The sequence below is a fragment of the Pectinophora gossypiella genome, chromosome 1, assembly GCF_024362695.1.
Source record: "Pectinophora gossypiella chromosome 1, ilPecGoss1.1, whole genome shotgun sequence".
In the NCBI taxonomy this organism is placed as follows: Eukaryota; Metazoa; Arthropoda; class Insecta; order Lepidoptera; family Gelechiidae; genus Pectinophora; species Pectinophora gossypiella.
In genome coordinates this window covers 16,205,368-16,221,067 of record NC_065404.1, presented here as the reverse complement: position 1 = coordinate 16,221,067, position 15,700 = coordinate 16,205,368, and the positions used below count along the sequence as shown (strand labels likewise).

Genomic DNA, 15,700 nt, shown 5'->3' with positions numbered 1-15,700 from the left:
GACGTATATCACAATTTTTTTTACTTATGTGATGTAAGGGTCTTGATTTATAAAAAAGTTATTTAAATTATGACAATGTCTTTAACGACATTAAAGCTACTTAACATGAAATTATAACAAACAATATTGATATAGGGACGTAAGTAACTGTGGTTATTTATTTTGTCATTTATGTCTACACGTATTAACACGACGTAACTAGCAATTAGTCCGCTGTCTTAAAAATCTTGTAGTTTTATATTTACCATACAACCTAAACTGGTATACTAATTATTATTCTTTCATTTAGAAATAAACAAAGAACTTCGCTTAAGACCTTATTACACTACTCAACTCTTTCGCCGTACATTTTATGCCTACGCCCACGTGTACGTGCACCGAATCCCCTCCACACCCTTTTTTTGACGTGACTTATGTTGATTTGCCGCAGATGGCATTAACTACTTGGCCGGAAAAATGGCGAGCGCTGAAGGCTCTCACCCTGTACAACGTTTAAGACAGGGCGTCGTCTGAGAGGAAAAATATTTGAAAGAATTAATCGACCCTAGCGGGTCGATAGCGATAAGCGCTGATTGAGGGAAGGATGGCGCCCAGAATAGTCTACACTTATATACACTACACTTATTTATTTATTTATTTTATTTACATTTCGCGACTTTACAGTGCAGAAGCGCCAATGCGCCGTGAAACTTAAGTTTAAACAATATAAAAACTATATGACTACTTATTAATTGTCTATCACATTTTTTATTAATAATCACGTAACGGAATTCGATTTCACGTATTCGTGTGGATAATCGTTTGGGTATTAAATATTATTTATGTCGTCGTGAAATTAAATGAGTCATGCATGAACCAGCATTATTAAGTTAAACATTCCACCGCGCTGTAGGTAAATGGGGGTGGACACGACATGGGAAATTAAAAAGCGATGAAATAGGTATCCGTGAACAGGGGTTCTCAAACTTTTACCCCATACCGGGTGTTAGTGACATCGCAACGAATACTGAGGGGGATAATTCAGACCATGATTCTGAGTTACTGTCAATTATAGAAACAGTATTTTCCCGTCGCAAAATTCATAATGATTTTTGTGTATTTTTTTAATTATTTTCAATTCTATACTTTTCCGATGGAAATTTCCACTTGATATTATCTCAGAATCATGAGCTGAATCACCCCCGTCAGTATTCGTTACGATGTCACTTACACACGTACAAGTACGTACAGGTAGCCATACTCGTACGTATGGATGTTAGTGACATCGTAACGAAAAATTTGAGGGATGATTCAGATCATGAGTCCTTTTCATTGAGACCGTGAGTCTGAGGTGGAATTTTCCGTCGCAAAAGTATGGAACTGAAAAAAAAAGCATTAAACTTTTCATGAATTTTCTGACAGGAAATTCCATTTGATATCAACTCGGACTCATGGTCTGAATCATCCCTCAAAGTTTTCGTTACGATGTCAGTAGTACCCTATAACAATGAAAATAAAAATACGTGTATACCTATTTTTAATCAACTAACACGTGTAATTTATTTATTGTATTTTATTAGCATATAATACAGAATAATGAATGCTACGTATAGAACGGCAGCTCCCCCCCCCGTACAAATTCGTATCGGGCACCGACCTCACCCCCTCTGGGTTTTACTTTAGTCTTAAATGGCCGTGAGCCGCGAAGGAGTAAAGGGGAGCATGCGCGGATTGTGTCTCGTTCGCACTTATACGTTAGGTGGCATACAGTAAGAATAAGATTTTTGGTGTGACAGAGAAAAAACTATGTGTGGTATATCTATGTTTTTACTTATGGTTATAAATGTCATGTCAAAATATGATTGATAAAAATGCAAATGGCGTTTTATTGAAACGGTAAGAACGGATGATGGTCAGACCTGGAAGAAGCACGTCGACCAGATGCTGCAGATTTCAGTAACAACCAATAGTAGCTAACTACAAGATTTAGGAGGGAGGCCTGTGGTATATCTATGTTTTTACTTCTGGTTTTATGTCATGTCAAAATATGATTGATAAAAATGCAAATGCCGTTTTATTGTATATATTACGCTATGGTTGCGAGAGAGTGAACTTTAATTAATTCCTACCTTCTGAAGGACACGTTCTTGTCGGTGTAAAATTTCACATTTTCCAACTATCTCTCTCTCTATACAAAGCAAATTCTTTATCTTCTTTAATGGATAGGTCTGCCTTTTCTTTAATTCGTTCCATGTAATCTTGTCTTGGTCTTGCCCCCTCTTCCTTTAAGTCTGAGCCCCCTCCAAAGTGGTCTTCGCGCCCTGAAGTTTGGGAACCACTGGACTAAAGGACTCGTTAGGTGTACAGATTATTAAAAGTTTTTTAAAACCGTGCTTCGGTTGTTGGCGTGGGATATGATACCAGCTTAGCGACAAACAAACTATGTACGCGTGGAATTTAACGCGTGGGAGTCTGGGTCGTGAGTATCTAGGTAGAGGGTTCAATTCAGTGGCGGCCATAGCTAAATATTTAGGTGGCGCAAGACATCACAGTGGCGCCCCTCAAAATACAGTTAATTTCGATTTGTTTACGGCCACCGAAATATAAAACATAAACAGCCTATACACGTCCCACTGCTGGGCAAAGGCCTCCCCTCAATTAGACTGTGGGGGAAAATATAAGTACCTAATTAAATCTTAAAAATGACGAATACATACAAGTATTCTCATGCTGCACCATCCCGCTATATTACATAATATTCAATATCTCCTATACTTAAAGGTTGTCCGGAAGAGATTGCTACTTAGCAATAAGGCCGCCTATTGTACTCATTCTATTTCTCTTTTGTTATGTATTTTGTTTTTTCCTGTTTGTGCAATAGAGTATTTGTTATGTTATGTTTATACGGCCACCCATTACATATATGAGTTTTATGTGGCCGCTAAGAGGTCTATTTCACAAGGCAGGTGTACCAGTTAATCCCCTGTAGATCCGGGGCTGCCAGAGAGATTGGTCCCGTCTTGGCTGATTTTGGCGCCTCTCCTAAAACGGTGCCCTGGTCGATCGCACCGTCCTAGGGCCGCCACTGGTTCAATTTTCATATAATCATACACAAAATAAGTCCCTTCATTATACATTAAGGATATCATAGTATTATAGCATTATCAACATGAGTAGGCGAAAACAACTTATGCCATCTTTTTCAGTAATTATATTTTTATAATTGGGTTAGTTTCCTAGGTCAATGATAAATTATAAAGTTCTAATTAGAAAATAAAGACGGATCTAAAGTTGACAAAAAACGTTTTCTTTTTCTATTTAACTTATTTATTAATTTTAATGAGGAGCTCGGTGGCGCAGCGGTAAATGCGCTCGGTCTGCGATTGTTGAAGTAAAGCAACTTTCGCAAAGGCCGGTCATAGGATGGGTGACCACAAAAAAAAAAGTTTTCATCTCGAGCTCCTCCGTGCTTCGGAAGGCACGTTAAGCCGTTGGTCCCGGCTGCATTAGCAGTCGTTAATAACCATCAATCCGCACTGGGCCCGCGTGATGGTTTAAGGCCCTATCCATCCATATTGAAGGCCAGTGCCCCAGCAGTGGGGACGTTAATGGGCTGATGATGATGATAGCATTATCAACATGAGTAAGCGAAAACAACTTATGCCATCTTGTTTTAAGTTTACGCGGTTATTATCATAATTAAAACACATAATAACGGGTTCTTACCGCGTTTAAAGCAGGGAATATAGGGAGTCTCATATCCCTGCTTTAAACGCGGTAAGAACCCGTTATTATGTGTTTTAATTATGCCATCTTTTTCAGTAATCATATTTTTATAATTGGGTTAGTTTCCTAGGTCAACGATAAATTATAAAGTTCTAATTAGAAAATAAAGACGGATCTAAAGGTGACAAAAACTTTTTTTTCTGTTTAACTTATTTATTAATTTTAATAAAGAAAAATGTAATAATAAGTACGACATTTTGTCACGTTTTTCTGTGACGTCACAGGTTGCTTTTTCATACCAATTCCATGTTAATTTCGTGTTTTGACGTTTAGTAAAAAGTAACTGATTTGACTAATTGGAAACTAGACTATTAAATTAGGTACTTTAGTAACATAAAAAGTATGGTTCTTCCATGGATCACACTTGATCGATTTAGCCCGATTTTTGTTATAATAATATGTTGTTTTATGTTTAGATCCCTGTAGTATGCTGCCTGCAAAATGCTACGCGTTATTGAGCCAATAGAATCGGTTTATTTATTGCGTAGCTAATAAGTTGGGTCATCTTTCGTAACATGCTGTAGGTATATCCGGGCAGCATGCTACGAAAACTGTATTGACGCTTGCTTGTACGGTCACGAGCATTAATATGTATACACTTTGGTACCATGTCACATTAACTTTTTTGACAAATTGAACTGTAAGTCTCACTAAATGTCAAATATGTTAGTGCCACAGAGTCCCTAAAGTGGGTACATTATATTGCTCATGACTGTATCCGAGTGTAAAACTATAAAAGGAAGTTAATACTTAAATCAATTCAATAACATGCAAACAAACACTGAATATTTTGGTAAAAAAAAGTTTTATTCTTTCCATAAACACATTTTGTTCAACTAAAAGTGCAGTATAATAACAATTGCAGATACAATAATGCTTATTTCAAGCTGTTTAAGTACATTGAACAGATATGCCAGTTTCTGTTTGACTCGGCACAATGCACTGTTTCAAACAGCGCCAATAAGCCAGTAACTGTTTGACTCAAGCGCAAAATGTTTTAAAACAGACTCTCTGCTAGGCACATGCGTCCCCTCAATCAACCAGAGGGGGTATGGAGCATACTCCACTATACTGCTCCACTGCGGTTTGGTAGAGGACCACTTGTACAAAATCTTGTCAAAAAACGAACTGGACGATAGCGGTAGCGACAGCGACAGCTTATTGTAAATCCTCGCATGGCATTCACTACTTGCCCACAAGGCGGGACAAGACAGGAGCGCTGAGAGCTCTCACATGGTACAAATCATAGGACAACAGGCCTGAGGGCGCCCGGCTGGCAATTCCGAAATGCTACTTCAATACATCCCCACCTACCGAGACGAAGTAGGATTTCAACGTGCTAAACACGCGTAAACCCTAATCCAATACATTCTAGACGGTAACGAACAAAAGTAGGATTTCCCTTCCTTTCCGATTTGAAATCCTATACCAATACGTCATGTGAGTTTGAACAGAATGAGAATTTCTAGTACTTTCATATTAACCTAGTAATCAAATTCCATGAGTCAGATTTCGTCGTCCGTGTTAAACAACTTAATAAAAATGTGCAATATATGCGAACAAGCACATGCCAAAATACACGTGGTTTATTCTAAAATACAGGGTGTTAGTGATATCGTAACGAATACTGAGGGGGATGATTAAGACCATGATTCTGAGTTAATATCAAGTTGAATTTCCTGTCGGACAATTCATGATTTTTTTTGTGTTTTTTAATTATTTTCAGTTCCATACTTTTCAAATTCTAATTCAAATTCAAATTATTTATTTCGGAAACTAGTCCATATTTAGTTAGTAATAAAAAGCTTAACCTAGTATTAGCAACAGTTTCGAAAGACGATAAAACAAAAATAAAACACATGAGACCGGCCCGAATCACCGAAGCCGCGGGCAGCTATGTAACAGCGTGCAATCGCACCCAGCGGTTCAGCAGCGGCGAGTCGTACCGGTCCACCAATGCGCTCATGATGGAAAATTCAACTTGATAACTACTCAGAATCAGTATCTGAATCATCCCTCAAAGTTTTTGTTACGATGTCACTAACATCCTGTACAATGCTATTTTTGTCTTTTACCGTTAATATTAAACATTTTTCTGTACAAAAGTGATATCTTATAATAAATGGAATAAATTAATTATAACTGCATATTCCTATTCAGGTTTTGAGTGTGAACTGGGGGGTTAAAATGCCACATCGAAGCAATTTATCTAAAAAAGCAATATTGCTATTTGATATTTCTTTGCATTTTGTATAACAATATTTTATGTTTATTTTTTTAAAGAACGTCTAGGGCCCTGTGTCGAGGTTTTTCTTGCAGCTTATTTTCCCCAGCTATACAGGTTGTGAGAAGCTGCAGTAGTTTTAGGCGGATGAGACGTTCGTTATATAAAAATTGACGATTCAAAGAGTAACTATGTTACCTACTGAATAAAGATATTTTATAATTTGAATTGCGCACTTACTTTTATATGCGCAAATGTCAAATTTTGCAATTGGCTTTTTAGATGAATTGCTTCGATGTAGCGGATTTAGCCCCCTGATATACTTAATATTCTACGTCTTTAGGTCCGCGGATACACAATATATTCACTTATATTATATACATTTTATGAATAATTTCCCTATTACCTTAACATCTGGAAGAACTTTTTTCTATTAGAACCTATTCAATATTTGCTACACTAAATATAATATTAGTTTAGTATACATTATATTTGAAATTCAGTATTATTTCGAGACCGTTAGTGCTTTTAATATAGTTATATTAGAAATGGAGTAGAATATAAATAATCAAGTGTAAATGTACAGTTATAAAGGTTATTAAATATTGCTTTAAAATGATATGAAACTACAAAACATTAAAGCTATCTGTTATATCTAAAACTATTGATATATTTATAAAAGAATAGCAAATAAAAATATAATATATTCAAATAATATCAAAAATAAAGCACGATTGATTAGTATAATAATCTAATATAACTTAAAGATGCGATGGGCGACATATTATTGCTATTTTATTTTAATAATTTTACTTACTTAAATAATAATAATAATAAACAGGAATAATGTGGGAATTTCCAAGCTAGGTTCCTCAAAAACAATATAGGTTTCTTCCTTTTAATTTCATAAATAACAGACATATGCATATTTTATCAAATCAAATCAAATATACTTTATTGCACAGAACTAAAATCTTAACTAAAAAAAAAAAAATATAAATTTTATCTTTGTTTTTGGGTATAAATGTCCATATTACAACCACGCACAATTACATCTTCCACCCATTATTTACATAAACAGCCTATATACGTCCCATTTCTCGACACAGGCCTCCGCTCAATCAACTGGGGAGGGTATGGAGTATACTCCACCACGCTGCTCCAATGCGGGTTGGTGGTGCCGGGACGAACGGAGCCCTCCGAAGCACGGAATCATCTTACTTTTTCGTACAATCAGGTGATTCAAGCCTGGAAAGTCCTTACCAAACAAAGGACAGTCTCACAAAGTAATTTCGACAATGTCCCCATTGGGAATCGAACCCGGACCTCCAGATCGTGAGCCTAACGCTCTAACTAGTCCACGGAGGCTGTTAACCACCCATTATTATTCTGATCAAAATAAAAAAGACGCAATGTAAGTAGCAACATAAATCTATACATAATGTGATCCAAATATCAAGCAACAATTATTTTTATGTATGCTTCTGCCATTACACTGTATTTTGGAATAATTATGTACCCGAGTAATGAAAAAATAGGTAATTTTTGAAGAACGTAACCTGGAAAGTACCTCATCGAAAAAATGGATATCTCATGCACGGTCACGAGTACTAATATGCATACATTTTGAAACCATGTCACATTCACTTTTTTGACAAGTTAAACCGTAAGTCTCATTAAATGTCAAATATGATGGTGCGACAGGGTTCTAAAGTGGGTACATGATATTGCTCATGACTGTACGATCTAACGTTAAACAAGCCAAGTTTTGAAATAACGTTAGAAATTATTACAAGCTAGGAAGTTTCTTTACCAAAATGCGAGTATTTTATTGAATTGAGTCATCCCGTGATCATGGCACTTGCAACAGTGTCGAAATATCGGGAGTCTCATATCTCTATTTAAACGCGGTAAGAACCCGTTACTATGTGCTTTAATTATTTTATTGAAGTTAGTATCTTTTTATTTCTCTTATATCCGACCATTATTTTTTGGTACCAGAATGTATGGTCCCGATAATGTTACATTACACTAGATTAGACAAGTTTCAACAATAAAAAAAAACAACCAACATAAAAATATAATGTAAATAATCGTAATTGAGTCAACAAGTCGTTGGATGGACTTTCAAATATCACAATAATTAAGTATAGCGTTTAATGTAAAGTATTAAAATGTGTTTTTAAATTAAATATTTAAATTCACACCCGTGTTCTAAGATGTCCACTCGAGTCTTCCTTCACTAGCCCTCGACTTGAGGACTTTACTCACTGGAGTCGAGCATTATCACACTGCCAACATAATAACACTAAAATAATGACGTCAAACTTTACTGGAGTCCTAGTAAGGCTTTGAAATAGACTACTCTGGGCGCCTTCTGCGCCTACTGCGGGGCGGAAGGCAAAAGGGAAACCACTGCCCTATTATTCCCTCAAAAAGTAGCATGGAGAATGCTACACCGACAAGAGGGGTTAAAATAAATGATATGATTATGATTATTCATCTAAGAAAGCAATATAGCAATTTGACATTTGCGCATATAAAAGTAAGTGCGCAATCCAAACAAATGTCAAATAGCAATATTGCTTTCTTAGACGAATTGCTTCGATGTGACCATTTTAACTCCCAAGAGCGTGGTTCTTAAATTAGTAAACTGGAGATAAGGTTGAAAAACCGTCTAAGAATACCGATTTTGCTTTCGACGGCGTCGAGGAAGGTTGGAGTTAAAATCTTAGAAAAAGGGTGTCAATCTGAGTGTCTGAAGGGAGTTGAACTACATCAGCGGGCTTAGCACCGTAAGCACGCGACTCTTTCTCGCCGCGACAGAGATCATCTGTCTCTTTCTGTGCAGTACTGTGAGAGAGTGAAGGATGATGCATGTCGAGACGAGAAAGAGTCGCGCGCTTACGGTGCTAAGCCCGCTGGCTGCACCGCATCGCACTTTCCTATGCTTCTATCCTTTTCTGTCCCTCAGAACCGTAAGAGCGATCCCGTTCAAGTGAGTGTGCACCTTTCAATGCGCAGTTTCATGGTAGATGGCAGTGTTCAAAGTGTCATTTACACTTAATATAAATAAATACATGCCTATCATAATACCATGCGAAAAGATAAATTATTCTGTCTTTTAAATTGTGTCTTTTTTTCATTTTTTTTTTGCTCAAAGAAATAGTAGACGGAACTTGCCAAGCGCACGCGTTCCCTTTTGCCGAAAGTACATGAACAATCGTTCGTGTTTCGTTATCTGTGTGACGGTTTTGTTGTGTTATGTTTTTATAGAGATGTTAATATTTTTTTTTTAAGAATCTGCGGGAGTGAGTAGATGTGTGCTAAACGTGTTTACCTCATCTTCCCCCAAAAGTGGCAGAAAAAATGTAGCGTAGTTTTTTTTTTGACGTGACTTATTTTAGATTTGCCGCAGATGGCATTAACTACTTGGCCGGAAGCTCGGTGGCGCAGCGAGGAGCTCGGGCTGCGATTGTTGATGTTAAGCACCTTTCGCAAGGGCCGGTCATAGGATGTGACCACAAAAAAAAGTTTTCATCTCGAGCTCCTCCGTGCATCGGAAGGCACGTTAAGCCGTTGGTCCCGGCTGCATTAGCAGTCGTTAATAACCATCAATCCGCACTGGGCCCGTGTGATGGTTTAAGGCCCGATCTCCCCATCCATCCATAGGGAAAGCCTGTGCCTCAGCAGTGGGGACGTCACTCTTTCTTTATGACGCGAACAGCAAAGGACTGGAACTGTCTGCCGTCATCTGTTTTTCCAACTAGTTATAATCTCGGAGCCTTTAAGGCTAGAGTGAATAGGCATTTGCTAGGTAAGCGTGATTCGCCCTCGACCACATCGTCACTTACCATCGGGTAAGATTGTGGTCAAACACCAGACTATTTTAATAAAAAAAACTACGTATAGAACGGCAACTCTCCGCTCCCCACCAGCGGCTGAGCTAGGTTTACCTCACCCCCTCGGTCTTACTTTAGTCTTCAATCGTATGACGTCAAATGTCACACACACAGATGCGCGTGTACGATAACGTCAATGTGTAGTGTCTGTGTAAAACGAGGTGTTTTGTATCTGTTCGGGGTGTGCCGAAAGGCAATTCTCGTCTATTATTTCTCTGCGAATTTATGTATGATAAATAATTAATTTTAATCTATTTCTTTTCTGCCAAAGATTTATACCAATTTCAGCATTTTTTTACTAGGAATAATCTACTATCATTTCACTAAACGTAGTATACCTTACATATTTCCAATTTACAAGGTATACTTTACATAAAATCTACAGATTATAAAACATACTGCACGTACGGTCACGAGCATTAATATGTATACACTTTGGTAGGTACCATGTCACATTTAACTTTTTTGACAAATTGAACTGGAAGTCTCACTAAATGTCAAATATGTTAATGCGACAGAGTCCTAAAGTGGGTACATTATATTGCTCATGACTGTAGACAGTGGCGCTACGTTTAGATATAAGTGTAAAGCCTTGTTTTCACTAGGCGACATTATGTCGAGCGACATTTGTCCAATATGTCGTTGCCTATTTGCAATCGATTAGTATATTATGACGATTAATAACGCCACTATCATTATACATTATACAATCATGACTCCAGTAGACACCATCTAAACTTATTTTAAGTTATAACATTTTATTATGTACCAAAAAGGAATTAGGACGAATAATCGACAGGCATAAAATTTATGAACACACGTCAATTTTAGGCAGAAATTTAAAAAAAACCCTTCCAAAATTTTATATTGGGAAAAAACCCGACAGAATTAAGTTTACAGCACACGTCAAACGGGTTTCATATCAGGGAGATGGTTATTTGATTCGCCCGGGTTATTCATTCATTACATACATCCGTCCTTTTCCTTTTCGGCAGATAAGAACATGACATGCATAACTTAAAATAAAATTAGGTGTCTATATGAATCAATGTGTATTTTAATGTGTTTTTCAATGTGTATCTATGGGGTATATGAGTAATTTACAACAAGATAGACAGGAACTAATTTGACTAACTAATCTCAGTCTACCAGCAAAATATAAAAATTTGATTATACATGTCTTATTTTATTTGTTTTAATTGAATATATTTTCAAAAACTTTAAAAAATAAATGTGAATTATTATTTATAAGTTCATTCATTCAAAGACTTTATAAAATCATTCCAATTGGTGAAGTAAATAACTTTAAAAATAAAGATTTGGCTAAAAGGACTCACATCCAGACCATACACACTTAAAAAAATATTCTCAACCGTGTCAAAATTTTAACACACAGCTTTGCCTTTGCCTTTTCCATAGAGAAAATAGTCATATTTGTTTTTAAAATAAGACAGGTATAAAATAAACAGATTATAGATAATTTATGAACACTCACCTAATAAATAGTTGAATATCAACTGTACATTTTCTTAGAGCGAAAAAAAATCATTTAGGCCGTATTTTCTCGTAGAAATATATTTGAGCAACGCTATTACTTTCACGTAGTAAAACTTTTTTCTTGACAAACTTAAAATGTTCTAACGCAAACTCGTAGAGTTCATTTTCCATTCTCCATACAGGAGACTGTTGAATACGTTCTATGGTTTTGAAATTGGGTTCTATTTTAGCACTTGTTTGTCTTAAATGTGACTTGTTGCTGTTTAAATAGTGTTCCGTGGCGCCTTTAAAGAGCCGTGGTATGGCTGCCTCGAGGACTGTGATAAAGTCCATCATATCCTCAGTAACTCCAACAAGGAGGTAATGGTTGACTAGGTTGTTTTTCGCTTGCTGCAAAGCCCAGGGGTTGCCGGGTTTCCTGAAAGGGGAGGTAATAATTACAGTGAAACCTGGTTAAGTGGGACCTGGGAGTCTAGAAATGCAATCTGACATTTGCGTGTATAAAAGTGCGCAATGTCAACAAAAATATCAAAAAGCAATATTGCTTTTTTGGGTGACTTGCTTCAATGTGGCCTTTTTAACCCCCTGGATAAGTGAGAAACCTCACTAGCTAGACTCATGCTTAAGTTCCGACACATAGAGAACTACTAAATACCTCACGATCTGGATGTCCGGGTTCGATGCCCGATGGGGACATTGTCGAAAACACTTTGTGGGACTGTTCTTTGTTTGATAAGGTCTTTTCAGGCTTGAATCACCTGATTGTCCGAAAAAGTAAGATGATTCCGTGCTTCGGAGGGCACGTTAAGCCGTTGGTCCGGGCTATTAGCCGTAAAACCTACCAACCCGCAGAGGAGCAGCGTGATGGAGTATGCTCCATACCCCCTCCAGTTGATTGAGGGGAGGCCTGTGCCCAGCAGTGGGACGTATATAGGCTGTTTATTATTTTATGAAGAAAGTACCAGCATTGAGCAGCGTGTCCGCAGAAGAAGGGAACCTGCATCCACATGTTGTTGGGGTCGCAGTCCGGCTGACCCCTTTCCACACACTCGTCGAACGTCTACAAATAACATTTGAGATTGATTTGATGAGATGAGGGAGTCAAAAAATGGGGTTTGGATTTTAAAAGGATGTTTTGGTCTTACAACTTTAAGATAAGATAAGATAAGATTCTTTATTTGCCATAAATGCAGTGTGACAGATGTTACAAAAAAATAATATAGTTTACCGTGCATTTAGATTACATAAATCATGCAAAATTTATAAAATTGAAAATATAAAAGTGTCAATACAAAGGTCCTATTATGAAATTAGTTTTTGTACAGATTTAAATAAATGTCATTAAATTAATTCACATAAACCAAATTCAAATTAATAAAAGTCAATAAAAAATATAGAAAACTAATAAAATAAAAATAGAAGTATAACAAAATTATTAAGTATAACATGCCCCTTCTATCTATCTATCAATATCAGTAAATTGATATCAAATTTTGGATGTAGGCCTCTTCCATGTTTTCTCACTTCTAACGAACTTGGGTCAGGGGCTCAGGGGACCTTAGCGGCTCATAATTCATTTATTTGCTTTAAAAATGGTAGGTACAGTTTGCAGATGGTCAGCAACATTTTTAGTTATGAAAATAATAACATACAAATAATAATATCAAGAATATATAAAATTATAAATTGAAATAAATTAACGAAAATAACAATTAATCTCAGCAAATCACAAAATCATTCATTGCAAAACAATACACAAAAACAATGTCATAGAATAAAATCGATAAAATAATAATCAATCAGCGTTATCAATTTCAACCGATCTTAGTTCAGTCTTATTCGTCATTGGGTTAAACCATGCATCGAATAGACTACCCTCGTCAATTAAAAATTTGTAGTTACCGTAAAGAAATTGTCCAGAGAATAGAATAGCTTTTGCTGTAACCATTTGTGAAGCAATTTTGACCTATTGAATGTATTTTAAACTGTTCTGCTATTTTGTTAATGATTTTTATGCACATAGCGGATCAGATTTTTTGGTACCGTGTAGTTTTTGGAACCATATTGAGAACTAGTCTGTTTGGTTTTCTAGATGTAACACTGACATCAGGGTTGATCAGGGTGGTCATTAACCTTATAATGCTCACAAGGGAATAAGAACATCCTTACATAATATGTACGTACGAGATTTGTGTGTGTATGTGTTTCAATCAAATAAATGAACAACCATCTTACCATTTTGTCTCCATGTTTTTTTCTGACTAGATGTGGTCTGAAGTTGTCTCCGTTGCGGAGGAAGTAGTAATATGACACCAGCCGGTCTAGAGGCTTTCTGATTAAGTTGATATATAGTGGTTTAGATGAGGTGCCTAGCCTGGAATCAAAGAAAAAATATAATTATTTATTTATTTTGTGTTATATATACAGGATGTTAGTGACATCGAACAATAACTTTGAGGGATGATTCGGACCATGATTCTGAATTGACATCAAGGGCAATTTTCCGTCGCAAAAATATGGAACTGAAAATAATTAAAAAAAACACTAACAAATGTTAGTGTAAATTTTCCAACAGGAAATTCCACTTGATATCAACTCAGAATCATGATCTGAATCATCCCCCTTGGTATTCGTTACGATATCACTAACACCCTGTATATTGTGTTAATTAAGCTTATACTATATATGTATGTACTATTAATAATGGTAATAACATCTAATAGTACTTGTAGTACTAACTAATAGTAATTTCATACAATAACAACCATCTCATACAATAAGCAATAAATATTGCTTTTATATATACTTAATTTATTGTGTAATGTATATTAAATATTTTATACTGCAAATTATATAATAGTTTCACAAAATACTGTGTTATGAAACTTTATTAATATATCTAAATAATTAATTTTAAAACATTCCAGTTAATTTTCAAACAAAATTCATGTATAAGTAACTCAAGAATACCATTTATGGAGACTTATATTAATTTTTTTTATTATAATATTAACCAGTTAAGAAAAAAAGTTTTTAATATTCATTTGTGTCCATAAATTATTATTTATAATATACAAATAAAACTTACCTATCAAAGTTCAGGAATGCCATATGACCGTGATAAAGAGCTGGTTTCATCTCCTGCCACATTGTAACGTTTCTCGCGAACTTTAGCTGGTTATTGAGCGACATAACATGTTGGTTGGCAGTAATATTGATATGTAGCACTTTGAAGTGATTTTTCTTACACAAATCATACGCCACACCCACGAAACTCGTTGAGCCCGTCTTCGGGACCCTATTGTATATGACCACTAAGTCATCGTCATCTCTTTCCACCGGTCTCGGGAAAAATTGACGAGATTCTACGTGCGGTTGGACGAGTCTGTATTCTGCAAAAATTAACAATACAGAGCATGTAATCCAGTTCTTACTTAAATGTGGTACTCTAATAAGAGGTAAACTTACCTAATTTTTGATAGTTCTCCTCCAAACGCGCTATTTCTGCTTGAAAATATAAAACTACAATAACAACAACAGAGAGACATGACAACAGCCAAAGTTTATGCACATTCAACATGTCGACGGCCGCTTTTCTCACATTGGAATGAGCACATGGATAACTACCGCCAGTCCATTATAAATATTACGTTCGTTTTCACTATTTGGGACACCCACACAAGAAAATAAATAGTTCACCACCGAAGCGAAGTCGCCATTCATCAGAAACGTCAAACCAGCTGTCAAACTAAATGTCAAGATGACATTTTAACAAACAGAAAATGCTTAATTCTGGTACAGATTCATAAAATTAATAATTTTATTTTACAAACATTGTTTGTTTATCACAATACAGTTAATTTAAGAACTACGTAAAACCAGTAATGTACGCCAAATATTTTTTTCTACTTGATAAAATCTTTGTTCTTGTTATGATAGTAAGTGTTCTGTTTTGTTATTGCTTTTTTTTTTTTTGGTTTGGTTTTCTGAGGGTTTTCCCCGAAGGGTAAGGCAAAGGGAACTATGCCCATACAGCCATGTCTGACGTATTTTTTTTCTTGATGATTAATGAAATGATGAAAGGTGATGATGATGAAACCTAAGCCCCCACCCTCGGAGTAGACTCCTACTCCGAACCCCAAACGAATTAACTCAAAAGTCCGCATAAACTTTTGAGTTATGAAGCGGCTTCCTGACACGAAGCGAAAATAGGCAGATACACTTTGTTTATTGAATACTCCAATATAATAACACTCGCGAATGTCTTCCGACTAACTTAATGCGATCATTAACCACAAAACACCACTTCGTA

General features: G+C 36.0%; 1 protein-coding gene across 2 annotated transcripts; it reads right to left on the bottom strand.

Annotated features, from left to right (window-relative positions):
* Positions 1–4,910: 4,910 nt before the first annotated feature.
* On the bottom strand, positions 4,911–15,104 carry LOC126370660 (heparin sulfate O-sulfotransferase). 2 transcript variants are annotated; one of them, XR_007566908.1, is made up of 6 exons: positions 14,857–15,104; positions 14,477–14,780; positions 13,624–13,762; positions 12,351–12,448; positions 11,387–11,806; positions 4,911–5,075 (listed from the first exon to the last, which is right to left on the bottom strand). XR_007566908.1 is itself a non-coding variant. In XM_050015633.1 (5 exons), exons 1-5 carry the CDS (start codon positions 14,966–14,968, stop codon positions 11,437–11,439), a joined length of 1,023 nt encoding a protein of 340 aa, XP_049871590.1. In that variant the 5' UTR covers positions 14,969–15,104; the 3' UTR covers positions 11,308–11,436. The 2 variants fall into 2 exon arrangements, 1 of the variants encoding a protein (XP_049871590.1); XM_050015633.1 differs by lacking the exon at positions 4,911–5,075 and having other exon boundaries at positions 11,308–11,806.
* Between the last annotated feature and the right edge of the window lie 596 nt (positions 15,105–15,700).